Source organism: Stomoxys calcitrans, chromosome 3 (genome assembly GCF_963082655.1).
Source record: "Stomoxys calcitrans chromosome 3, idStoCalc2.1, whole genome shotgun sequence".
NCBI lineage: Eukaryota > Metazoa > Arthropoda > Insecta > Diptera > Muscidae > Stomoxys > Stomoxys calcitrans.
Window position 1 is genome coordinate 20,697,066 of NC_081554.1, and position 26,274 is coordinate 20,723,339.

General features: G+C 38.9%; 1 protein-coding gene across 2 annotated transcripts in view; it reads right to left on the bottom strand.

The window, feature by feature from the left end:
- Window positions 1–14,122: 14,122 nt before the first annotated feature.
- LOC106084001 (putative neural-cadherin 2) overlaps window positions 14,123–26,274 on the bottom strand; it is a 607,508-nt gene continuing 595,356 nt past the window's right edge. For both annotated transcript variants that reach the window (XM_059365812.1, XM_059365813.1), the window contains 2 exons: window positions 23,970–24,140; window positions 14,123–20,338 (listed from right to left, as the gene is read on the bottom strand). In XM_059365812.1, coding sequence (XP_059221795.1) covers window positions 20,196–20,338; window positions 23,970–24,140 — 314 coding nt within the window. In that variant the 3' untranslated portion in view covers window positions 14,123–20,195. The remainder of the gene's footprint in view (window positions 20,339–23,969; window positions 24,141–26,274) is intronic.

A 26,274-nucleotide genomic window follows, 5' to 3' on the forward strand; every position in this document is an offset into this window, starting at 1 on the left:
GATAGACGTGCCGAATTTGTGCCGAAATTGATCCCAATCTTCTGTTTAGCCGAGGGACCACTTCTTATAAAATATTCGTTAAGCAGCTCATCCCTTTCGTTGACATCCGAACTTCCCCATATCTGGTGATGTGCATTAGCATAACTTCCTACAATAAGGCTCTCTTTCCCTGCAAAAGCGGCTTCAACCAGCAATTTAAGGCTTAAAGGCGGCATCTCTGAATCGTGTGCCATACATAGCGCAGCCGACGGAAGAAGAAAAAACAGTTATGAGACTTATTTATATCAAGGCTGGCTACTACTGGATCTTCAGTGCTTAGCGACGGAAGAAGAAAAAACATTTACATTTAGACTACTCTTTGCAATAATATAGGCTTTGTGTCTCCCATTCTCCGTACCCTTGAGTAGTTTAAATCCCGGTATTCTAAGTCCATGAACTATTCCTCCACATAACCATGGTTCCTGGATAAGAACTACGTCAAATCCACCTTTAGTGCCGCCGTAGCGGCCTTTCAATGGTAGAGATTTATCTGCAGAAACTGGACCATAGTCAGGACACAGAACTTCCATCACTGTTGCGTTAGCTTTGTCTTCTTATTCCGCAAGGAGTTCAACCTCACAAGATTCGGGGCAGGTGCGAAAGCAGTGGAACCACTCTTCCTCAGGATACTGGGTACTTGCGGTGTGGACGATTCCTCCTTAGATTCTTCAATAGCTGCTGCTCTCGAAATACTTCTCAGTTCCGTCCTTCCCCGCTGGCGCACACCTTCCCACACATGGCTTGTCAGGTCCCGTTTCTATGTCTTCCCCTCCTGTTTCGATCGTGGTAGGGGGATTTTAAGTCTCCAGCAATCTGCCAGCCTGTAGCGATATGGTCGATGGTTCCTTAGGCAATTGCTCAGCAACATCTGCTGACTCGTCTCCTGATTCCCCAAGCACACCGCTTCTCTAGACCTTCAGCTTCATCTTGTTGAATCCGTGTTGAACAGCCGGAGTTTAGTATGAAAACTGCATGTTTCCGGTCATCATCAGCCTCATCCAATCTACCAATCATCCAGTTGGTGGTTGGAAGATTGGGATTACATTCCCTAAGACTTCCAAACGCGGATTCAGAATAAGAGGGTATCCTTAATATCCATGCGAGCGACATTGGTCAAGAAGGAATATTTTTCTTCTTGGTTTAATCCATTCCTGCGCCTGGCCAGAGCTCACAAATCTTTTTTAGGGGGCAATGATACGTTATAATTACGCGTTGATCTCCGAAGGCAAGGCCCCGATACCAGCCTGCATTGTCACAAACTGGAGCAGACTCAGGAAATTCCTCAAGAACATCGGAGTATACTGATGACAGTCCATTGACTATCTCACTCCAATTATTCCTAGGTATGCAGCCCTGTTCTTATCCCTTGTCGACAACTGCCATCACCAAACTGTCCCTAGCGACCTTAGCAAAGCTTCTTGGACCCATCTTAATATTGTTCGCCCTATTTCTTTTAGGAGTAGGATGCCCAACAGGTAACCGCAACCTTTTGACTGCAGTTTTAGAATCTAGACGTGTAATCTTTTGTTGCAGCCTGTGCAGCTAATCCCCGATCCCAATTTAGGGATTCTCTCTCCCTAAAAGTGAGAATTTTAGGATGATTAGCACCAAGTCTCTCAATAAACCGAGAGCGATGCGCCTTCTGTTATTCCAACTTCTGAAAGAAGGCCGATTGGCTAAGCAAATGATACGCATATGAAGATAGAATATACTCAGCCTTGTCCTTAACACTATAACGAGGTGTCTTCGTCGAAAGCCGTTGCTGACCAGTCGTCTGTCAGCTAGTAGAGCCTGGAGCAGCCGCTCCACCAATCGAGGTTTCAGTAGCAGGCAACATTTTACGGCCTGAAACCACCACCGCAGCTGTTGGATCTTTAGAGACCTTTCTAAGCCTACTCCTACGCTTCCTGTGGAAGCTCCACTCAACGGTTTAAACAAGAATCAGGCGAACATGTAAAGCTAACCGCTTGTAATTTTGCCCTGATATTTCCTATTGATGTAGTTCGTTAGGGACTCCACATATCGGTTCAGATTTGGATATAGGCCCCTAGATGCCGCAATTGTTATCCGATTGGGCTGACATTTTCTGTGCTCTGTTATGATTTTCAATATTTGCATAAAGAAGTTTGGTTCAGATCGCTTTATAACCTGACGGACAGACCCAACCGAACTCTCAATTTTACGTGTTGTTCCGTTACGTTTTAAAAAAACTGCGCCAAGTACGGTCTAACTCGTTATATAACGGTTTAAATCGATTTATAAACCAATCTCCCGATTTCTCATCTGGAGCCCCTGGAAGCCATAATTTTTACCTGATTTGGGTAAAAATGTACACCTAGTATTCTGTTAAAACTTCCAATTACAGTACCAAGTACCATCAACGTCGGTCAATAACCTGATATATTGGATTGCCCAAAAAGTAATTGCGGATTTTTTAAAAGAAAGTAAATGCATTTTTAATAAAATTTAGAATGAACTTTAATCAAACATACATTTTTTACACTTTTTTTCTAAAGCAAGCTAAAAGTAACATTTGATAACTGACAGAAGAAAGAATGCAATTACAGAGTCACAAGCTGTGAAAAAATTTGTCAACGCCGACTATATGAAAAATCCGCAATTACTTTTTGGGCAACCATAGCTTCCATACAAACCGGTATCCCGAGTTGATATTTTGAGACCCTGGAAGTCGCTGTTGTTATCCAATTTGGTTGAAATTTTGCACAGAGTACCAAGTACAGTTCAAAGCGGTCTATTACCTTATAAAGCTCCTATACAAACCGATCTCCCGATTTGATATCTTGGGCCCCTGGAAGCAGCACTTGTAATCCAATTTGGTTTAAATTTTGCACGGATTGCGGTCTTAATCGTTCTATAACCTGATATAGCTTCCTTATTAACCGATATTCCGTTTAGTCTTTTACGACCCCTAGAAGCTTCATTTGTTCCTTTTGGCAGAAATTAGGTATGCAAAGTTCACATCTGTTGATTTGAGCAGAATCGTTGGTGGTAGGCTGCCAAAATTCGGCCCGCCGAACTTAGTACATTTAGCATCGGGGTTGAACCCTGGTGTTCAGCGTCACAGACTGACATAGTAATCTCTACGCCACGGTTATCTCCGATTTACTCACCTCATGTTAAATGTCACTGCTGAATCATTGCCATTTAAAAGTTTATCTTTTGCAAACTACTGTCACATTGCACAACAGCAAAAAAACGCTAACTCACAAAAACATCCAGCAACAACAGCAAGAAAAAGAAGAAGACAAAAGACAAGTGTTTATTTGCTAACAAGGCTCATTAAGGACTCAAACAACGGGAAAAATTTCATAATACAACAAAAACAACATCATCAGCAATGGCAACATCGACCTTAACAACTGTTAGTACTACATCAGCATTGAATATGGCGTCAAGGCATCGAAGCATACAGACATAGTCATTGTGATGGTCGTATGTTGAATGAATGAATGAATGGTGCGACTAAATGGTGCCGTGCCCAAGGTAAGGAACACTTTGTGTACATAGACGCGCCGATGACACTTGGTGGGATTCAAGGAGCTGGACTTCGTACTGTGACTGTAAATGTTATAAAAGCGTGGAGACACCGGAGAGCCTTTTCAACCAGGCAATGGCATCAAATAAGGCCTGCAAATGACAGCAGATGGACTTTGAGTTGATGTAAAACAGAAAGTTGGAAACAAATTCATCCGCTATAGACAATAGGTAGTTGAGGAAGAGCTTAACATGTATAAATAGGAAGGATGTAAGATTTAGTGCAGCTTTAACAGTTTTATCGCGGAATAGAGGGTCAGGTAAAAGCAAACAAAACAAAACACTTCAAAATGCCCTCTTGCCATGGGGAGTAGATTTAAGCCACTTGGTATTAACCATTCCAAGAACTTGAGAGGGACTGAAGAGGATGTACAATTTAAATTTCTTAACGCCGTTGAGTGAAGCGGACGCGTTTTTATTTCGCTCCTCAAAGAAAAAAATAAATATATTGGGTTGCCCAAAAAGTAATTGCGGATTTTTTAAAAGAAAGTAAATGTATTTTTAATAAAACTTAGAATGAACTTGAATCAAATTTACTTTTTTTACCCTTTTTTCTAAAGCAAGCTAAAGCAATTACAGAGTCACAAGCCGTTGAAAAAATTTGTCAACGCCGACTATATGAAAAATCCGCAATTACTTTTTGGGCAATCCAATATATTTATAGGTACTACCTATTACGAAAAAAAATGTTCGAAGCCTTTTGGAGTAGGCTAGAAATGGAATCCAAAGACTCAACATCTGCGGTGGTGGCATCAGACCGCAGAATGTTGTCCTCCCCTCCTATAGCTGTGGGTGCCTTGGCACCTGTAGTCGAGAGTAATGCTTCAAAGGCACAACTAGTCGTCAGACTAATTAATGAGGAAGAGACGGCTAAACCAGAGGTATGCACAGTTCGTCCCCAGTCTTTAAGTAAAGGTGATGTTTCTGACTCAGATTCAGACAGCGACTGTGTTAATGAAACAATCATCGCAGCCGAATCGAGAGATGAGGGCATCGGGTTGACAGCAGAAGTGAGCGATGGCTTTGCTATGCTCCCAAGCAATCCGGTGCACGACGAAGGAGACAGAGGAGTATGTACCGGCAGCGTATTCGGGCAAAAGTGCAGGATGCTGGAAGGGATAAAACTGATATTCCAAGCACTTCTACGGAAGCTGGGAAAAGAATCAGATCTCCCGAAGAGCATAGCACTTCTAAAATACTGAAGAAAAAAAAGAGCTCCCCGCTTTTAAGTACTCTGGGAAAACCAAGCCAGCCATCCTGCAATGGAGACCCCAGACAGTATCCTGCGGGGGTAGACAAGGTTGGAACAGGAACGAAGGAAGCGCGCAAGGCCCCTGAGTCTTCATGGAAAACTGTGACTTCCAAAAGGGGGCCACAGCTATCACGGAAGGGGAAGACGGTCGCTGAGAATGCAAGGAGCCGCCTTCTTATGCCAGAGTGGCAAGGAAACACAACAGAGATGAGCTGACTTATGCAGTCATCAATATCGGCCGTGCATTCGGTAGGATTCCACCAGACCATCGGTCCCAAGTGGAGGGTCTGGCTGGTTAACGATCCGATTTTGACCATATGTGGAACTCTGTGGAGGGTCCACCCATACAAATGAGCTGCGAGTTTAGAGGGGACACCTTTACGCTGCGTTTTGCGTTGGCGGAATGTACTGATATCGTCAAACAGCTAGTCAGAGATATTCACGCTCCCTGGGTGAGCGCAAAGCTCGACCTGGTGAGAAAGATGGATATCCTCCAGCTCACAAAGGCTACGGTCTTCATCAAGGGATGGGGCAGTAAATTTGCGACGGAACGCATGTTGGGAATCCGATAAGCTTCCGGAATAAGTTGAAAACCAACTGGACAAAATTCAGAAGACTACTCAGAAGAAGACTTGAGTAAGATAATTTAGATTACCCAAGTATAGAAGACATTGACGAAAATGTCAACAGGATTACGACTGCACTGATGGGATTCTTCGAAGATAGTTGTCCTCTTCGGTAAAGGAAATCAGCCCAAGAAAAAGCCGGGATGACCGCGGAGAAAGAGACCGCAATATTGGGAAAGAGATCCGCAGACTTTTTAATAGAGCACGTCATAAAAAGCCGGAAATTTATTGTAATGTGTATTACGCACGGCTCAAGGAATACAATAAGATTACCAGAGCGGCAAAACGTGCCTCCTGGAAGCTTTTCTGCGAACAGGTCGATAGCGTTAATGACGCCGCCAAGATAAAAAAGTTTCTCTCAAAAACCCATGTCCAAACTGAAACTTTAGTAGACGACATGGGAGTGAGAGCAGAGACAACAGAGGACATGTTGAGGCTTTTGATGAAAACCCATTTTCCACAGGATACGAAGGAACTCACGGAGACACCGGAATCTTGGAATAGTGACGTTGATCGAAGGTTTATACTAACGGAATTTATGGTGAAGGAATCCTTGAGGAGCTTCAAACCATTAGGTCCGGGTGACTTACTGCAGAAAGAGGCAGATTATCTGGCGCCTCGTCAGGCCAAAATTTTCAACGCGTGCCTAGGACTTGCATAGGCTCCGAAACCCTGGCAGGAGGCAAGGGTGGTGTTTATACCCAAGCCCGCCAAGGCAAGTTATGCGACACCAACGGCCTAAACACCCATAAGCCTTAAGTCCCTTCTACTCAAAACCATGGAACGTATTGTGGACACTATGATAAAGAGTAGGACATCCAGCGAACTGCTCAAATACAAACAGCATGCCTATGTCAAGGGAAGGTCGGAGGAGACTACCCTGCACGTGGTTGGGCATAAAATAAAAGAATCCTTCGATGCCAAAGCGCATTGACATCGAGGGGGCTTTTAACAATGTGCGGAGCGACACACTGATCCAATTATTAGACCAGTACCAGGTGGCCCCGGTCCTTAGAGACTGGATTAAACCATATGCCAAGGAACAGGGGGATAAATTGTGTGTCCCATGGCATAAATATAAGGAAGAAAATGGCACAAGGTACGTCATAGGGGCATTTTATCGCCACTCCTATTGGTGACCACCATAAACGACCTATTACGGATACTGACCCAGGAGGGATTTGAACCCGTCTGCTACGCAGACGATGTTATAATACTTCTAAGGGGTAAGGCTCCGAACGAGCTATGCAGAAAGGCCGAAAGGGTCTTGAATATGGCATATGACTGAGCTAGACCCTGAGGTCTCAATATTAACCCAGAGAAGACTGAAATATGCCTGTTCACGATGAAGACGAAGGTGGGCGAATTTAACGCACCACGTTTCCTCAATAAGACAATTTCGATATCTGACAAGGTCAAATACTTAGGTGTGATCTTGGACAGGAAACTGAATTGGAAGTGTCACATTCGGTAGCGTACTGAGAAGGCTCACAGATGTTGGGCACTATGTAGACGGGCGGTAAGCTCGAAATGGGGCCTGAATTCTAGGATAGTCCACTCGCTCTACAGGAGCGCCATTAGACCAATACTTACTTACGCCTCAGTAGTTTGGTGGACTGCTATGGAGAACAAGCGCAACATAAGGACCATACAACGGGGTCGGAGGATATGTTGTCTTGGCATAGGCGGAGCAATGAGGACCACGTTCACTAGGGCACTGGAGATTATTCTAGATATCCGACGCATTGACATACAGATTAATTGTGAGGCAGCCATTGCGGCTATGAGACTTTAGGCGATGGGAGAATGGATTGAGGATGGGAGCAGCTAATACCATCGCGGTATAATCGACGATAGAAAACCTGGAAGAAAGTGAGGAATTAAGGGAGTGGGCGACGAATGCGCATGCAACATTGTGGAACAGCGAAACGGTCGGTAGGACGGCGAAAATCCTATGGGGGATCCAGATCGTGAAAAGGCGAGGCAATTACTGAAAGGAAGCAAGAAGTCAGTATAGCTTTTGGTATCATAACGGGACACATAGGGCTACGAGCTCACCTATGTAGAATCGGTGCGGCAAGTGATAGCATGTGTAGGGCATGCGGGAAAGATGATGAGACGTTGGAGCATTTCCTTTGTCATTGCACGGCTTTCGCGTCCAACAGATACCCGTACTTAGGTGGAGACACAATATCAGACATGAACCAACTTAGAGGAGTGGTATTGTTTCTTCTTCTTAACTTAAAATTTTCTTTTTAGAAGTTACTTTATAGTTTTTAGAGCGCACAACAAGCCGATTACTGGCTTAGGTGTATGTCCATAGTGGCATGGGGCGGATTAATATCTGCACCCTCCTTTCAACCTAACCTTAGAAAGTTCATTGCCTGCCCATTTTTGTTAATTTTTTCTTATTTTTGGCTCAATGGGTACGTAAATGAGCAGAATTGTATATATTGGAATAAAGATCAGCCAGAAGCATTGCGAAAACTATCGATGCATCCAGAAAAATTCACAGATTGTTGTGATTTATGGGCTGGTGACATCATTGGACCGTACTTTTTGAAAGATGATGCGAATCGTAACATAACTGTGAATGGTGAGCGCTATCGTGAGATGATATCCAACTTTTTTGCTGCTCAAAATGAAAGAGCTTGACTTGCATGGCATGTGGTTTCAACAAGACGGTGCCACACAGCACTCATAACAATGAACTTATTGAGAGGGTAATTCGGTGAACATTTTATTTCACGTTTGGAACCGGCCAATTGGCCACCTAGATCGTGCGATTTAACGCCTTTAGACCATTTTTTGTGGGGCTATGTTAAAGGTAATGTCTTCACAGACCAACCCGCTTCAATTGACGCATTGGAAGGCAACATAGAAGCTTTTATTTGTGAGATACCGGCCGATATGTTGGAAAGAGTGCCAAAATTGGACAAAGCTGATGGACCATTTGAGACGGAGTCACAGTCAACATTTGCATGAAATAATCTTCAAACATTGAATTATATGAACAGTACTTTCAATTCAAGTAAAGATTTCATACATTTTTCTGAATTTTATGTGTTCTGTTCTAAATAAAAAATCACCCTTTATATACCAACTAGCTGACCCGGGCCCGCTCCGCTACGCCTTCTTTTACTTTATATGGAACAAAAGTTTCCTTGGAATTTAAGTTTGGATGTAAGGTGTACTCAATTCTTAAAATACTTAATTTCACCCCGATATTCTCATGATGTCTGATTTAGTGGTGTTTTCGGGGGAGAGGTTGGCTCCCAGATACTTGGCCCTGAAAAAATATCAGCATTGTGCTCTTCTCTCAAACATTGGCTTAAGAGGAGTGTACAGGATGAGGCGTCCCCCAAACACATGGCCCCAAAATAGGTTATCAAATTCGTTTTCTAATCTGAAATTGCTTTCATTTGAAAAATTTTATCCCTTTGGGGGCGTTTTGGGAAAGGGGTAATGCCCTAAATCCATGGTCCTACATTTGGATATCAAATTCGTATTCTTCTCCCAAATATCTTTATTTGAGCCCCATATCGCGATGGTCAGTAAAAAATTGCTGTTTGTGGGGTATTTTGGGAATGAGGCAGACCCCTATAAAATTGGTCTAGAAAATAGGTATCAATTCTTGCTCTACCCCCCAATATCTTTCATTTAAGCTCCACCTTCACATTGGTTAATATGCCCGATTAAGGGGTGTTTTGGGGATTGGGGTGGTCCCCCAAACACTAAGCCCGGAAAATATATCAGCAACGTGCTCTATTCTCATATATCTATATACCATTTATTTGAACCCCATATTGCCATTGCCCTCAAAATTGGATATCAAGTTCGTTTTCTAATCTCATTTAAACTCCTTATTGCAAAAGTCAGAAAATATGTCCGGTTTGGGGTATTGGCCCTAAAAGCTATGAATATTTAGTTCCACTCTCTTTAAGACCCAAATTGTCTTGATGTGCAAATACGTCGTATTTGGGGGTTGTTATGGTGGTGGGACGTCCGCTAGACATTTGGCCCCTAATGTTGATATCAGATACGTGGTCTACTCCCACATACCTTAAATTTAAGCCCCATATTTCCATAGTCGGCAAACATGACCGGCTTGGGGGGTGTTTTGTGGGATGGACGGCCACTCAGTGAGTTGGCCTTGAAAATATATATCGGATTCGCATTCCACTTTAAAAACCCTCTTATTTGAACCTCATATTTCAATAGTCACCAAATACTTACTATTTGGGTGGTGTTGTGGGAGTGGCGTGGCCCCTTAGACACTTTTCCCGAATATTGATATCAGATTCGTGCTTTACTCCCAAAGACCTTTCACTTGAGCCCCATATTGCTATGGTAATAAATTTGTCCCCTTTGGGGGATGTTTTTGATGAGAGACGGCCCCCCAAACACTTGGTCTCATATTTGGATATCGGATTGGTATTCTACATTCAAATACCTTTTATTTAAGCCCCATATTCCCATGGTCAGTAAATATGTCCTGTTGGGGGGGTGTTTTGGGAAAGGAGTGGACCCCCAGAAACGTGGTCCCACATTTGAATATCAGATTCGTATTCTACTCGCAAATACCTTTCATTTGAGTCCCATTTTGCCATGGTCGGTGAATATGTCCGATTTAGGGGTGTTTTGGGGCTTGGAGTGGTCCCCCTAGCAGTAGGTCCGATAATTGGATATCAGATACGTTTTCTTATCCTAAATACCTTTCATTTGAGTCCCATATCGTGATTGGTCTAAATATATGTTTGGCAGGTTTTAGGGTGGGGCAGCCCCCTAGGTACCCCATCCGAAATTTGGATACCAAATTTTTGTTTTTAGGGTACTATATGAGAGCACACAAAATTTCGCTTAAATCGCACCACCCATCTCCGAGAACTGGCGTTTCTGAAAATGAGGGTAAGCGGGAGGGTCCGCCCCTCCTTCAGATATCAAAAAACCCTATTTTCACCAAGGGATCATTGTGCACCATCTGTGAAAATTTCAAGAAAATCGGTTCAGTCGTTTCTGAGTCTATAAGGAACACACAAACATACAAACAAACAAACATTTGATTTTTATACCCTCCACCATAAGATGGGGGGTATACTAATATCGTCATTCTGTTTGTAACTACTCGAAATATTCGTCTGAGACCCCATAAAGTATATATATTCTTGATCGGCACGACATTTTATGTCGATCTAGCCATGTCCGTCCGTCTGTCCGTCCGTCTGTCCGTCCGTCTGTCCGTCCGTCCGTCCGTCTATCTGTCGAAAGCACGCTAACTTCCGAAGGAGCCGCTTGAAATTTTGCACAAATACTTCTTATTAGTGTAGGTCGGTCGCTATTGTAAATGGGCCATATCGGTCCATAAACTGATATAGCTGTCATATAAACCGATCTTGGGTCTTGACTTCTTGAGCCTCTAGAGTGCGCAGTTCTTATCCGATTGGAATGAAATTTTGCACGACGTGTTTTGTTATAATATCCAACAAGTGCGTCAAGTATGGTTCAAATCGGTCCATAAACTGATATAGCTCCCATATAAACCGATCTTGGGTCTTGACTTCTTGAGCCTCTAGAGTGCGCAATTCTTATCCGATTGGAATGAAATTTTGCACGACGTGTTTTGTTATGATATCCAACAACTGTGCCAAGTATAGTTCAAATCGGTCTATAACCTGATATAGCTGCCATATCAACCGATCTTGGGTCTTGACTTCTTGAGCCTCTAGAGTGCGCAATTCTTATCCGATTGGAATGTAATTTTGCACGACGTGTTTTGTTATAATATCCAACAAGTGCGTCAAGTATGGTTCAAATCGGTCCATAAACTGATATAGCTGCCATATAAACCGATCTTGGGTCTTGACTTCTTGAGCCTCTAGAGTGCGCAATTCTTATCCGATTGGAATGAAATTTTGCACGACGTGTTTTGTTATGATATCCAACAACTGTGCCAAGTATGGTTCTAATCGGTCCATAATCTGATATAGCTGCCATATAAACCGATCTGGGATCTTGACTTCTTGAGCCTCTAGAGGTCGCAATTATCATCCGATTTTCCTGAAATTATGTACTACGGATCCTCTCATGACCATCAACATACGTGTTTATTATGATCTGAATCGGTCTATAGCCCAATACAGCTCCCATATAAATCGATCTCTCTATTTTACTTCTTGAGCCCCCAAAGGGCGCAATTCTTATTCGAATTGGCTGACATTTTACACAGGTCTCCAACATGTAATAATATAATAATAGCAGAGCAAATCTTTTCTTATATCCTTTTTTTTGCCTAAGAAGAGATGCCGGGAGAAGAACTCGGCAAATACGATCCATGGTGGAGGGTATGTAAGATTCGGCCCGGCCGAACTTAGCACGCTTTTACTTGTTATATATAAGATTTAGGATCTTGATTTCTTGAGCCTATATAAGGCACAATTCTTATCCGATTTGGCTAAAATTAGACACAAAGTGTTTTGTTTTGATTTCTGAAAAATGTTTTTAATATGATCCAAATCGGTTCATAACCTGATAAGCTGTCATATAAACGCTTTCTTCAGCTCATAGAAGGCACAACTTCCACACGATTTGGCTGGAATACGTTTTACAACAACAGTGTCAAGTCGAAATAACCTGACAACCTGACATGGGCCACTGTAGCGCAGAGGTTTGCATATCCACCTATGACACTGAACGCCTGGGTTCGAATCCTGGCGAGACCATCAGAAAAAAAATTTTTTTTTCACCAGTGGTTTCCCCTCCTAATGCTGGCGATATTTGTGAGGTACTATGCCATGTAAAACTTCTCTCCAAAGAGGTGGCGCACTGGGGCTCGCCGTTCGGACTCGGCTATAAAAAGGAGGCCCCTTATCATTGAGCTTAAACTTGAATCGGACTGCGCTCATTGATATGTGAGAAGTTTGCCCCTGTTGCTTAGTGGAATGTTCATGGGCTATAAAAAGGAGGCCCCTTATCATGGAGCTTAAACTTGAATCGGACTGCACTCATTGATATGTGAGAAGTTTGCCCCTGTTGCTTAGTGGAATGTTCATGGGCAAAATTTGCAATTTTACCTGACATAGCTTCCATATAAACCGGTTGCCCAATTTGCCCCCAATTATTTGGCTGAAAGTTTGAATGTGGTTAGATAAAGCTCGTAAATTTAAAATATTGGGTTGCCCAAAAATAATTGCTGATTTTTTAAAAGAAAGTAAATGCATTTTTATTAAAACTTAGAATGAACTTTAATCAAATATACTTTTTTTACACTTTTTTTCTAAAGCAAGCAAAAAGTACCAGCTGATAACTGACAGAAGAAAGAATGCAATTACAGAGTCACAAGCTGTGAAAAAATTTGTCGACGCCGACTATATGAAAAATCCGCAATTTTGAGCAACCCAATATATCGCTCGATTATTACTTCTAGAGCCTTTGCAAGGACATTTATTGACCAATCTTTACAAAATTTTGCACATTGCTTTCCTAAACGGTTACCACAATATCTTAGTTTTCTCGTTATCGGTTCAGATTTTAATATAGCTGCCATATATATGTTCGTCAGATTTTAGTTAATTTGCAATAACGTTGTCAATTGTCAAACGTAGTTTTTACAGTTTGAACATATTTGCTCGAAATTTGATATGGATTGTTTAATAACCCATCTGAAAAAATTCGACGAGGGTAGGTGATTTATAGGGTAGGTGAAGGATATTATAAAGTCGGCACCGCCCGACTTTTGGTTTTCCATATTGGTTTAGCATAAACCATTGTGATTGGGTTAACCCAATATTCTGCCTGGCCCAAAGTAGAGCTTTTTTCCGGTTAGTCCGTACTTACTCGATTAATTTGGCTTAATTTCTCCTCCCTTTAAAGAAAAAAATTCAAATTTTTTAATAATTTAAAATTATATTTATTTATTTGTTTTATGTTATTTTCTTCAGTTAAGTTTAGCACACTTCATTTTTTTAATAATTTTTTTCAAAATTTTAAACATTGTTTTTTTAAAAAAAATTCCATTGTGTTTACGATTCACTATATGCATAATACTTAAATGTTAACATTAACGAAGATGGTTCAACTATTATTTTTGGTAGTTATTTTTTTTTATAAATTTTTATTTAATTTTTGTTTTGTTGGGAATTAAAACTATTGTTATGTAGTGTATGTATATAAATTAATTAATTATTAATATGTATATATATACTAGTTAGTTAGAGTAGAGTACTTATTGCTATGCTATATATGTGTATACTATATAATATATGTATTATTATCTAAATGTTTATATCTATCAATTGTAGTTCATAGTATATAATTGTTTGTTTGTTTGTTTCTTTCTTTGTTTACCATTCAAATTCTGTAGATTTTGTTATTGTTTTGGTTTTTATTATTATTTTGGGATATTCAATAGATTTCAAGGAAGTCTAGTAAATGCATTTTGATTTATTTGTTTACTATTGATGTTTTGTTTTAAGATTTGTTTGCTTTTTTTTTTGTTATTTATTACTATTTAATGATGGTTTTTATTTAAATGTGTTTATGATGTAATATGGTTTAACATTGATTTTTGTAGTTGTATTTGCTGCAGGATTTTTGATCATATGGTTTAGTAAAGTTCTTGTTTTCTAAACATTATTTAATAGCTAACAGTTGGATTTCAATTAATTTGTAAATAATAGAAAATACTTAATTATAAAATACTTTAGTAAACAATATATACAAAGATATTTACAAGAATTATTTCAGTTTTGCTTTTCTATTTTGGGGCAGAAGCAAGTTTCCTTGCTGTGAAGAAAAGCAAGGGATAAGAATTAAATTCATGAGTTTTTTTTCTTTTAACATTGCCTTTTAAGTTTCTTCTTCTTATTTGCAAATAAGAGAATGCAAGGCCCTTTCATTAACTTGTTTACATGTGTATATATGTGTATGTGTGTGCACAAGTGTTACTGTCGTAATTATTATTCCAATTTCATTGTTGCCTTTGTTTTATGCCAACACCAATTTTTTTGTTCATCAACAAAAATTCTTACCCTCAACATTCATATGATCTGGTCCTTCAGTTTTTCTTTTTTTTTGTTCATTACACAGTACGAATCCTTTTGTTCCTTTTGTTTGTTGTTTACCCAGGGGATAAGATAAGTAAAAACCATTCTTGTGAAATATTTGATGATCGTTGTGTCTTCTTCTGAATTTTTCATTTAGAGTTTTTTTTTTCTCCCCAGTTATGTTAAGGGTAAATTTGAGGAGTTTTAAGCAAAATTTTCGAAGTTTTTGTAATTTAAAAAATCAAATAAATTTAGTTTTGTTTGTAGGCCAATCGAATTTTATTAAAAAATAAAGAAGAAAATCGAAGATAAAACCAGTAAGGAAGGGCAAAAGTCGGGCGGTGCCGACTGTATAATACCCTACACCTACTCAAAATCTGATGAACTTATATATGGGAGCTATATCTAATTCTGAACCGATTTCGAGCAAACTTTTCAGTTAATATGGTAGCCGCCGTCGAGGAAAGCGTTGGGCAAAATTTTGTGAAGATTGGTCAAACAACGCGCTTGCAGTGGCTCTTGGGGTAAACATCCGGCGATGTACATATATGACAGCTATATCTAAATGTGAGCCGATTTCTATGAAATTCACCAGTAACTTCGAGAGTCTTTACAAAATCCTTCCATTCAAATTTCGAGAGAATCGGTTAACAAGAAACCATTTTATTGCAATATTACTGTAAATCGGACGAACATATATGTGGGAGCTACATCTAAACATTAACCGATTTCGAGCAAACTTCTCAGATACTGCGACAGTCGTCGAGGAAATCATTGTAGGAGGTTTTGGGAAGATTGGTCAACAAATGCGCTTGCAGTGGCTCTAGGAGTGAAAATAGGGCGATATATATATATGAGAGCTGTATCTAAATCTTAACCAATTTTCATGAAATTCACCAGTAATGTCGAGAGTCATAAGAAAATCCTTCCATCCAAATTTCGAGAGAATCGGTTAACAAAAAACCATTTTATTGCAATATTACTGCAAATCGAACGAATATATATGTGGGAGCTACATCTAAACCTTAACCGATTTCGAGCAAACTTCTCAGATACTGCGACAGTCGTCGAGAAAAGCGTTGTACGAAGGCTTGGGAAGATTGGTCAATAAATGCACTTGCAGTGGCTCTAGGAGTAAAAATCGGGCGAAATTCACCAGTAATGTCGAGAGCCATTAGGAAATTCCTCCTGCCAAATTTCGAGAGAATCCGACCATTTATTGCATTATTGCTGCAAATCGGACGAACATATATATGGGAGCTATTTCCAATTTTAATAGGAAATATGGGAGCAATTTTAAAATTGGAAATATGGGAGCTATTTCCAATTTTAATAGGTTTCGTCTCTAGGCCTAAAAACATGTCTGTACCAAATTTGAAGACGATCGGATGAAAAGTGCGCTCTGTATATTGTGCACAATTTAACATGGACAGACGGACAGACAGACAGATGGACAGACGGACAGACAGACAGACAGACGGACATAGCTAAATCGTATCAGAAAGTGATTCTGAGTCGTTCGGTATACTTATCAACGGGTCTATCTCTCTTTCTTCTGGGTGTTACAAATAATACCCTGTACCACAGTAGTGGTGTAGGTTATAAAACTGGAATAAATTTATTGTATGTTTGTTTGTTGTCCAATCGAATTTTTTTAAAATAAGTAAAAAGGCGTTAAGTTCGGCCGGGCCGAAATTTGGGTACCCTCCATATGCAAACCACCATTCGTCATAGTCCAGTGGAAAATGCATATTTTATGCCCCTATAGGAGCTATGCGGCACGGACATTGAATGGCCTAATAAATACAAGTTATTGTTCTATTTTGCAGAACAAGATATTGGTTTTTTGGTAGCTATATCCAAATATAGACCGATTTGAACCATAAACGACACGGATGTCGAAAAGCTTGACATAAGTCACTGTGTCAAATTTCAGCAAAATCGGTTTATAAATGCGCCTCCTATGGGCCAAGACTTTAAATCGATATTTCGGTTTATATGGCAGCTACATCCAAAGCTGAACCGATGTAGGCCAAATCAAAATCGGCGAAATGGGACAAAAAATGCGCCATTTATAGGTCCAAGAACTTAAATGGAGAGATCGGTTTATATAGCAGCTATATCCAAATCTGAACCAATCCGGGCCAAATTTGCAGAGGGATGTCAAAGAGCCTAACTCAACTCACTGTCCCAAATTTAAGCGACATAGGACAATAAATGCGCCTTTTATAGGTCCAAGACCTTAAATGGAGAGATCGGTCTATATGACAGCTATATCCAAATCTGAACCAATCTGGGCCAAATTGCAGAGGGATATCGAAGAGCCTAACTCAACTTACTGCCCCAAATTTCGGTGAAATCGGTCAATAAATACGCCTATTATGGGCCCAAGAACGTAAAATCGGGAGACCATTCTATGTGACAGCTATATCTAAATCTGGACCAATCTGGGGCAAATTGAAGAAGAATGTCTACTGGCCTAACGCAAAATTTTGGCAAAATCAGACAATAAATGCGCCTTTTTTGGGCCAAAACCTTAAGTCGAAAGATCGCTCTATATGCCAGCTATATCCAAATCTGTACCGATTTGGGCCTAATTGAAGAAGGATGTTAAGTGGCCTAACACAATTCACTGTCCCATATTTTGGCAAAATGGGAAAATAAATGTGGCTGTTATGGGCCTAAAATCCTAAATCGGCGGGTCGGTCTATATGGCAGCTATGTCCAAATCTCGACCGATCTGAGCCAAATAATCTATCACAAATTTCAGCAAAATCGGATAATAAATGTGTCTTTTATGGGCCTAAGACTCTAAATCGGCGGATCGGTCTATATGGGGGCTATATCAAGATGTAGTCCGATATAGCCCATCTTCGAACGTAACCTGCTTATGGACAAAAATAGAATCTGTGCAAAGTTTCAACTCAATATCTCTTTTTTTAAAGACTAGCGTGATTTCAACAGACAGACGGACAGACGGACGGACATGGCTAGATCGTCTTAGATTTTTACGCTGATCAAGAACATATATACTTTATAGGGTCGGCATAACAAAATGAATATACCCCCATCCTTCGGTGGTAGGTATAAAAATGTCTTAATTCAAGATTCTATAAAAAATTTGAAAATTTTAAATTTCAGTACGAAGACTTCAAATTGAATGTATCTTTTAAACAATGCATCCAAGAGGAAAATGGGCATGCATTTGTGAGTCCGCCCAAAAATTCGAAAATTCATGGAAAGTTCCTCAGAAATCGAAATTTTAGTCGACAACTGTAAAATGGCTGTATTTCCTAGACTATGCATTCTAGACACAAATGGGCCTTCAGTCGCGAGTCCATCAAAGAATTTGATATTTCATTGAAAATCTATAAAATCGGAATTGCAGTATTAAAACTTGAATATACAGTATTAAAATTTGAATATGCTGTATCTCCTTAACTATGTGTCCTAGAGGGAAATGGGCCTTTATTCATGACTCTGTCAAAAAGTTCAAAATTTCAGTCAAAATCCATCTAATATCCAATTTCAGTACAAAAACTTTAATTTAGCAGTACGAAGACTTCAAATTGACTGTATCTTTCAAACAATGCGTCCAAGAGGGAAATGGGCATTCATTTGTGAGTCCGCCCAAAAATTCGAAAATTCATGGAAAGGTCCTCAAAAATCGAAATTTTAGTCGACAACTTTAAACAGGCTGTATCTCCTTAACTATATGTCCTAGAGGGAAATGGGCCTTAATTCATGACTCCATCAAAAAATTCAAAATTTCATTGAAAATCCATCAAAAATCCAATTTCAGTACAAAGACTTTAATTTAGCTGTATATCATAACCTATGAGCTCTAGGGGCAAAAGGACATTAAATCGTGAATCGTTCACAAATTTTGAAATTTCTTCCCAAAATCATGAAGAATAAAAAATTCACTATGAAAACTTTCAATTGGCTGCATCTGCTTAACTATGCGGCCCAGAAAGAAATGGAGCTGATTGCACCTTGAAATTCTCATAAACTATGCACCCTAAAGGGAAAATGGTCTTAAATCGTAACTGCACTAAAGAATTGATATTTCATCAAAAATCAAAATTTTATCGAAAACTTAAAAAAAAAATAGTCTAAATGAGGTCAAAATCAGTCTCAATAGGTCAACATGATCACGCCAGGAGGTTAGAACGAATACGCTGAATGTGTATTAAACTTCACACACGTCTTTCGCACTTGGCTATAAGAAGAAATTCCCTTATCATTGAGTTTAAATTTGAATGGAACAAAACTCGTTGTTCGAGACTAATGTGCATTTTGACGAATCTAGAGTCAGACTTTGCATTATTATGGAAAATATTTCATTGAATATTTAATTTTAGTAAAAATTTCGTTGAAATTTTGCATTTGAAGAAAATTGATTTTGGTGTTTGTCTTCAAAAAAAAATATATTTTTTTAATTTATTGAAACTTTGTCTTAAGACAATGAATTTTTCAAATTCTGTATTAAAAGAAATTTTCATGGAGTTTTTGTCTTTAAAGAATATATTATGGAACTTTTGTCTGTTTCTAAACACCAAATTTCAAAGAAGATATATCAATCTTCTTTGAAATTTGGTGTTTAGAAAAAACGTCATTGAAACTTGGTCTCAATAAAAATGTTAAGGGAACACCTTTCTTTTGATATCCATATTGACCTAATTGGTAAATAAGCCCTGCTGGGGAGGTTTGGGGTGTGGGGCCCCCCCGAAAACATTGGGCGAAATTTCTATACCAAGTTTTTTCTTTGATACCCATATTGTCCCAATCGGTTAACATGTCTATGCGGGGGGTTAGGGAGGCCCCTCATACACTCTCTCGCATTTGCTTAATAGTAGTAGTTGGACTCAATGGTGTTGGGTAATATATAGTGGGCTCCGCCCTACTTTTGACTTCCATACTTATTTTATATTAAACTACCAGTTCTGATAATAAATCTCATTTTTATCAGTAGCATATTTTGTCCCCTTAATAAGCTCCGCTTATTTAACATAGCCATTAAATTGCCTCTTGACTGGTGAATTATTCGAGATTTTATTACTTTTCATTTTCTCCTTTTTCCATTCCTTTTTGTTTCCTTCTTAATTTTCCTGTTCATCTCAACCTTTTGCCAATGGTATATGCTTATCCTTAATTAAAAAGCGGCAATTTTACGGCACCAGGCGCAACACACATACTCACACACACACACGCCCATACGAACACACACACAAACTGACAGCATTTTTTTTTCACTTCTGAACAAAATATTATCCTTTGCATTGCTACTCTGCTCTTACTTCTGCCAAAAAAAAGCTGCACTCTTGCCATCCACTTTTTTTAAGTTTTTCTGATTTTTTTCTACAACTTATGGACTATGTAAAAAATTAATTTTCTTGCTGATATTTTACACTTTCTCTGGTAATTATGCTTTACTGTTTTTCGACTTTTGCTGTTTCTTTTATTTTTTGTTAAATGAGCCTCGCTTTTAATTTTGAAGAAGATTGTTTTTTAATTTAAACTAAAAGTAGGAATTGGTTTTCTTTATTCATTTTGGTTGGGATTTTTCTTGTTCAATATGGTTTCGATGGAGGGGGGAGGGGAGTTAATTTACAAGATTGTTCAGTTGTTTGAGAGGCTACTTAACTTGTGGCTAATTTAATCTAAGAACTTAATTTAGTTTTATAATACACCGCTTTCTTGTGTTAATTCCTCAGTTGGTTGTTTCAGTTTCGATTTATCTTGTAGATATAGGGCCGCCAAGGCATTGAAACGTGGCCCCCACGTTTCCAAGTAGTTGAAGTCTTGATTCTCATCGTCAGTGCCTGCAAAGAGAAAGAGAAAGGAAATGAGAACAAATATATTGGCAACAGAAGAATTCAGAAAAAAACGAAAAAAATTGTTGGAAAAACTATTGGGTTGCCCAAAAAGTAATTGCGGATTTTTTAAAAGAAAGTAAATGCATTTTTAATAAAACTTAGAATGAACTTTAATCAAATATTCCTTTTTTAAACTTTTTTTCTAAAGCAAGTTAAAAGTAACAGCTTATAACTGACAGAAGAAAGAATGCAATTTCAGAGTCACAAGCTGTGAAATAACCCAATAGATAAAAAAGTGGTAAGTACGGCCGGACAGAATATTTGAAACCCACCACCATGGATTCTGCTTAAAATTGGCACAAAATAAAATTAGTTACAAGGCATAATTTTAATCAATGTACCAAATTTCTATCAAACCATGCAAAAATGAAAGGTTATAGGAACCGAACAAGGATAACCGAGAGATAGGTTTATATGGGAGCTACATCAGGTGAAAGACCGTTTTGGACCGTACTTGGCAAAAATGAAAGCTTCTAGGAATCGAACAAGGATGACCGAGAGATAGGCTTATATAGGAGCTACATGAGGTTAAAGACCATTTTGAACCGTACTCGGCACAGTTGTTGAAAGTCGTAACAGAATACCAGTTTCAAAATTTAAGCCAAATCGGACAAACATTTCAGTTTCCAGGGGATCCAGACTTGAAATCGAGAGGTCGGTTTATATGGAATCTATATCAGGTTATATGCCGATTTTAACCGCACTTAGTACAGTTGTCGGAAGTCATAACAGAATGCTACATTCAACATTTTAGCCAAATTGGACAAAAATTACGGACTGCAGGAGTCAAATCGAGAGATCGGGTTTGATGGAAGCTTGTAACCGTTGTTCAAAGCCGTAACAGAACACGGCATGCATATTAACCAAATTGTTTAAAAATTGCCGCTTCCAGGAGCTCAACATGTCAAATAGGGAGATCAGGTTATATGGGAACTATATCAGGTTATCGTCCTATTTCAACCGTACTTAGGTTGATCGGATAATAGTTGCGCGCTCTAGGGGCCCAATATCAAATAAAATCAGAGGAGATTAGTTTATATAGAAGCTATATCCAAATCTGAACCGATATGGCCCAGTTTCAATCCCCAACGACCTTCATCAATAATATGTGTTTGTGCAAAATTTCAAGCGGTTAGCTATATGCAATCGACCGCTAGAGACGGACGGACGGTCAAACGGACATGGCTAGATCGACTCAAAATGTACAGACGAACAATAATATAAATATATACATAGTGGAGTTCCAGATCTATATTTCAAGGTACTATGAGGTATTCAAGCCAGTAAAGAAAGGCAAAAGTCGGACGGTGCCGACTTTATCCCTGCACCTACCCTATAAATACAAAGTGGGACCTACATCCAATTCCGATCCAATTTTGGTGGACCTCGGAGAACAAATATGGTCAAACTGTAAAACTACGGTCGACAAAGGACAACATTGTTGCTAATTGCTCAAAATCTGACCAACATATATAAAGGAGCAACATCTAATTCTGAACCGATTGCGAGCAATCTTATCAGATAATGTTGTAGTCGTCTAGGAAAGCGTTGGGCAAAATTTTGTCAAGATTGGTCAAACAATGCGCTTGCAGTAGCTCTTGGGTTGAAACTCTGTTGATATACATATATAACAGCTATATCTAAATCTGGTCCGATATCTATGAAATTCACCAGTAATGTCAATAGTCATAAGAAAATCCTTCCTGCAATATTTCGAAAGAATCCATTTAAAACTGAGCAGTTTCTTGCAATATTTCTCAAAATCGGACGAATATATATATGGGAGCTATATCCAAATCTGAACCGATTTCTATGATATTCACCATTAATATCTAGAGTCATTAGAAAATCCTTCTTGTCAAATTTCGATAGAATCTGTTAACAAATGACCATTTTATCGAGAGTCATTAGAAAATCCTTTCTTCCAAATTTCGAGAGAATCGAGTAACAAATGACCACTTTATTGTTGTATTACTGCAAATCGGACGAACATATATATGACAGCTTTATCTAAATCTGAACCGATTTCTATGAAATTTACCGGTAATATTGAGAGTCATAAGAAAATCCTTTCTGCCAAATTTCGAGGGAATCGGTTCACAAATTACCACTTTATTGCATTATTACTGTAAATCGGACGAACATATATATGGAGGCTATATCCAAATCTGAACCGATTTTTTCCAATTTCAATAGGCTTCGTCCCTAGGCCGAAAAACAACCCCATACCAAATTTGAAAACGATCGGTGAAAATTGCGACCTGTAGTTTGTTCACAAATTAACATGAACAGACGGACAAACAGACCAAATGACAGACGGACATAGCTAAATCGAATCAGAAAGTGATTCTGAGTTGATCGGTGTAGTTATCAATGGGTCTTTCTCTCTTCCTTTTGGGTGTTACAAACAAATGCACTGAGTTATAATACCCTGTACCACAGTAGTGGTGTAGGGTATAAAAACGGGTGCAAGTTTTTAATGTTTTTATACCCTACGGCACTACGACGAAAAATGATAGACCAATTATCAAGCATACCGATCGACTCAGATTCACTTTCTCATACGATTTAGCTATGTTCGTATGTCCGTCTGTTCAGTTTTCTGTCTGTGTGTCTGTCTGTCGGTCCCTCTTTCCGCCAATATGAATTAGTGTACAAATTTATTACAGGCATCTTTTTGGCCTAGAGGCAAAGCCTATCGGAAGTTGGTATTTCGATGTGTTGCAAACGGAATCCTACGGTGGGGGATATAAAAATCAACCCGCCCATATCTAAATATTCTTTGTTGGGTCTCAGATCCATATTTCGTTGAAATACAAATGGAAAGACGAAATTGCTTAACTTTTCAACGGTGGTTGGTGAAAAAGGTATTTGTCTCATTATCGCCGAAAAATAAACCTGTTGGTCTGGTGGAGGGCATTATTATTTTACACTTGGTGGCGTATGGTTAACACAAATGTAGTTGGTGTAACTTATACGCACTATGGTTCAATATTTTTAATGGAAATAGTTCAAGGCAGTGCAAATCGTATCTATCTACGAATCGTATCTATCTACGATTTGAACTACCTTGTGGTATCATATGTCAAATCTACTTGACAAATAGTCAGGGCCATGAAAACCGAATAAAGACAGTTCTTGTGAATTTTTCCGATTTAATTAAAAGTTTGTACATGATTTTTTGCACAAATATTTTAATCTTTAGCTAGCCTATTCCTGTTTGAAACTTCCTCTTTCATTGTATCACATTTTCTCAAGTATTTTGTTTTAATGTTCACAGTATAAAATTTTATGATGCATATAATATTGTAAACGAAATTTTTTTATTCCCAAAAAACAAATGGTGCTTGTAAACAAATTTCATGTTCCTTTTCATGTAATTTCAAGGTCATTGCCTAAGTGAAATTGCAGTAGAAAGAACAAATTCATGTTTCACGTACTGGACATTAAGTTTTTTTTTCACTTTTTTTAATACTTTCTTTGAAAATAAAGAAAAACCTAAGAATAATCAAAGCATACAACTCTTAATTTTTTGCTATTTTGCAGTTTTTTTGAGCTATGTTTTTCTTGGACTCACCTGATGCCAACGAACTTAAGGATTCCGCTATACTCCCGCTCCCCTCGTAGGTAAAGTTTCGTAAATCATCGAAGGGTGGAGCATTGATATCTTTATCACAACGTTTTTTGCGTTCCTCCATCAGGAAGCCCACATTCAATTCCTGGCCAGGCATCAATGTTACAACTGGATCTAAAAGTGAAGAAAGAGTGGGGGAGGAAAGGACACAAAATTAACAAATACTCGTTACAAGATGGCTGAAGAGACAATAATGCTGAAAACAACTTGTTGTTGAGTAACAGATTGTGTAACAGTGGCAAAAGTGATGGTAAATTTGACACTCTTTGCTATAGAAGTAAGGTAAACAGATTAGGGATCAAAGGTATTAAGTTATGGTGCAGAAAAACCAGACAAAGGAGAGAAAAAAATAGTGTCAAGAAATTTAATTTGATAATATATACATATTAAAAGACATCAAATAAAAAATATCCTGCAAATTTAAATCATTGCAAAATCGAACTAAAATCGCCTCTTTTTAGAATCCATGAAATTACATCTCAAATTAGAGATACACTTTTCGATCCTTCCTTCCTTCCTCGTGTCTGAATTTCCTATATCCCCTTGCTATATGTTATTAGTTTCTGCTTGAATGCGTCTCGTCGTCTTTCACGTGGAGAGAACAGGGTGAGATTCAAACGAATTATATACGAGTCATACGAGAGAATCGAGAGATGGCAACAAAAGGTAGACGAATGAGAATTCGGCCAGGTGGACGTTACAACTAATACCCGAAGTACGGCTGTGGAGCGATAGGAGGAAAGGTGATGTCAATTAATACGTCACCAAGCTGTTAACAGGCCAAGGTTCCTTCCGGAAATACCTGCATCGAATGGACAAATGCCCATCGAGCAGTTGCATTTATGATGAGCTAGAAGTTGCAGGTGATGTGGAACTGGGTGCTACATACGATTTTGATGAAATCTCGCAGATATGTTAAGATTAGTAACAAAACAATCCGTGAAAAATGTTGTGCAGATCGGTTACAAATTGTGTTTACTACAGTCTTACAACTGCAAATCGGGCGATACATATACATGGGAGGGGCCAAATTTTGTGCAAATTGGTTGAAAATTGTAGTTACTACGGCCATTTAAATGAAAATCGGGCTACATTTATATATGGGAGCTATATCTAAATCCGAACCGATTTTGATGATATTTTGCAGATATGTGTAACAAAACAGTCCGTGCCAAATTTTGTGCAAATCGATTGAAAATTGTAGTTACTACGGCCATTTAAGTGCAAATCGGGCGATATATATATGTGGGAGCTTTATCTAAATCTGAACCGATTTGTACGAAAATCAAAAGCGTTTTTCCTTGAGTCAAAAAAGTGATATGTGCAAAATTTCGTCATGGTTGATTACAAGAATACATGGACTTACAGACGGACAGGCGGATATGGCTAAATCGAATCGAAAGTGATTCTTAGTCGATCAATGGGTCTAGCTCTTTTTCTTCTTAGCGTTGCATTTATTGCATTGCAATCGTATTTATTACCCGATTTCAATGAAATTTGGCATAGTGAGTTTTATTGGGCACGCCAATATTCGAACCAAAAATGGTACGGATCGGAACATATTTGGATATATCTGTCTTATAGACTGATCCGCAGATTTTGGATCATAGGCTTATAAGAGGCGCATTTATTTCCCGACATCGCTAAAATTTGGAACAGCGAGCTGTATTACGACTCCCAACATCTGTCCCTAAAATGGTCCAGACCAGGCAATATTTAGACATAGCTGCCATAGAGACTAATTTTCAGCTTTAGGGCTTAAAGACCATAAAAGGAGCATTTATTCTCCGATTTTTCTGAAATTTCAAACATTGAGTAGCTTTGAGACTCCCGACATCCAATCCAAATATGGTCCAGATCGGACCATATTTAGATATAGCTGTCATATAGATCGATCATCCGACTTAGGGCTAAATCACATGAACAGAGCACACATTACCCTTGATTATACCCTCCACCATAAGATGAGGGTACACAAATTTCGTCATTCTGTTTGTAACTACTCGAAATATTCGTCTGAGGCCCCATAAAGTATATATATTCTTGATCGTCTTGACATTTTATGTCGATCTAGCCATGTCCGTCCTTCTGTCCGTCCGTCCGTCTGCTTGTTGAAAGCACGCTTACTTTCGAAGGAGTAAAGCTAGCCGCTTGACATTTTGCACAAATACTTCTTATTAGTGTAGGTCGGTTGGGATTGTAAATGGGCCATATCGGTCCATGTTTTGATATAGCTGCCATATAAACC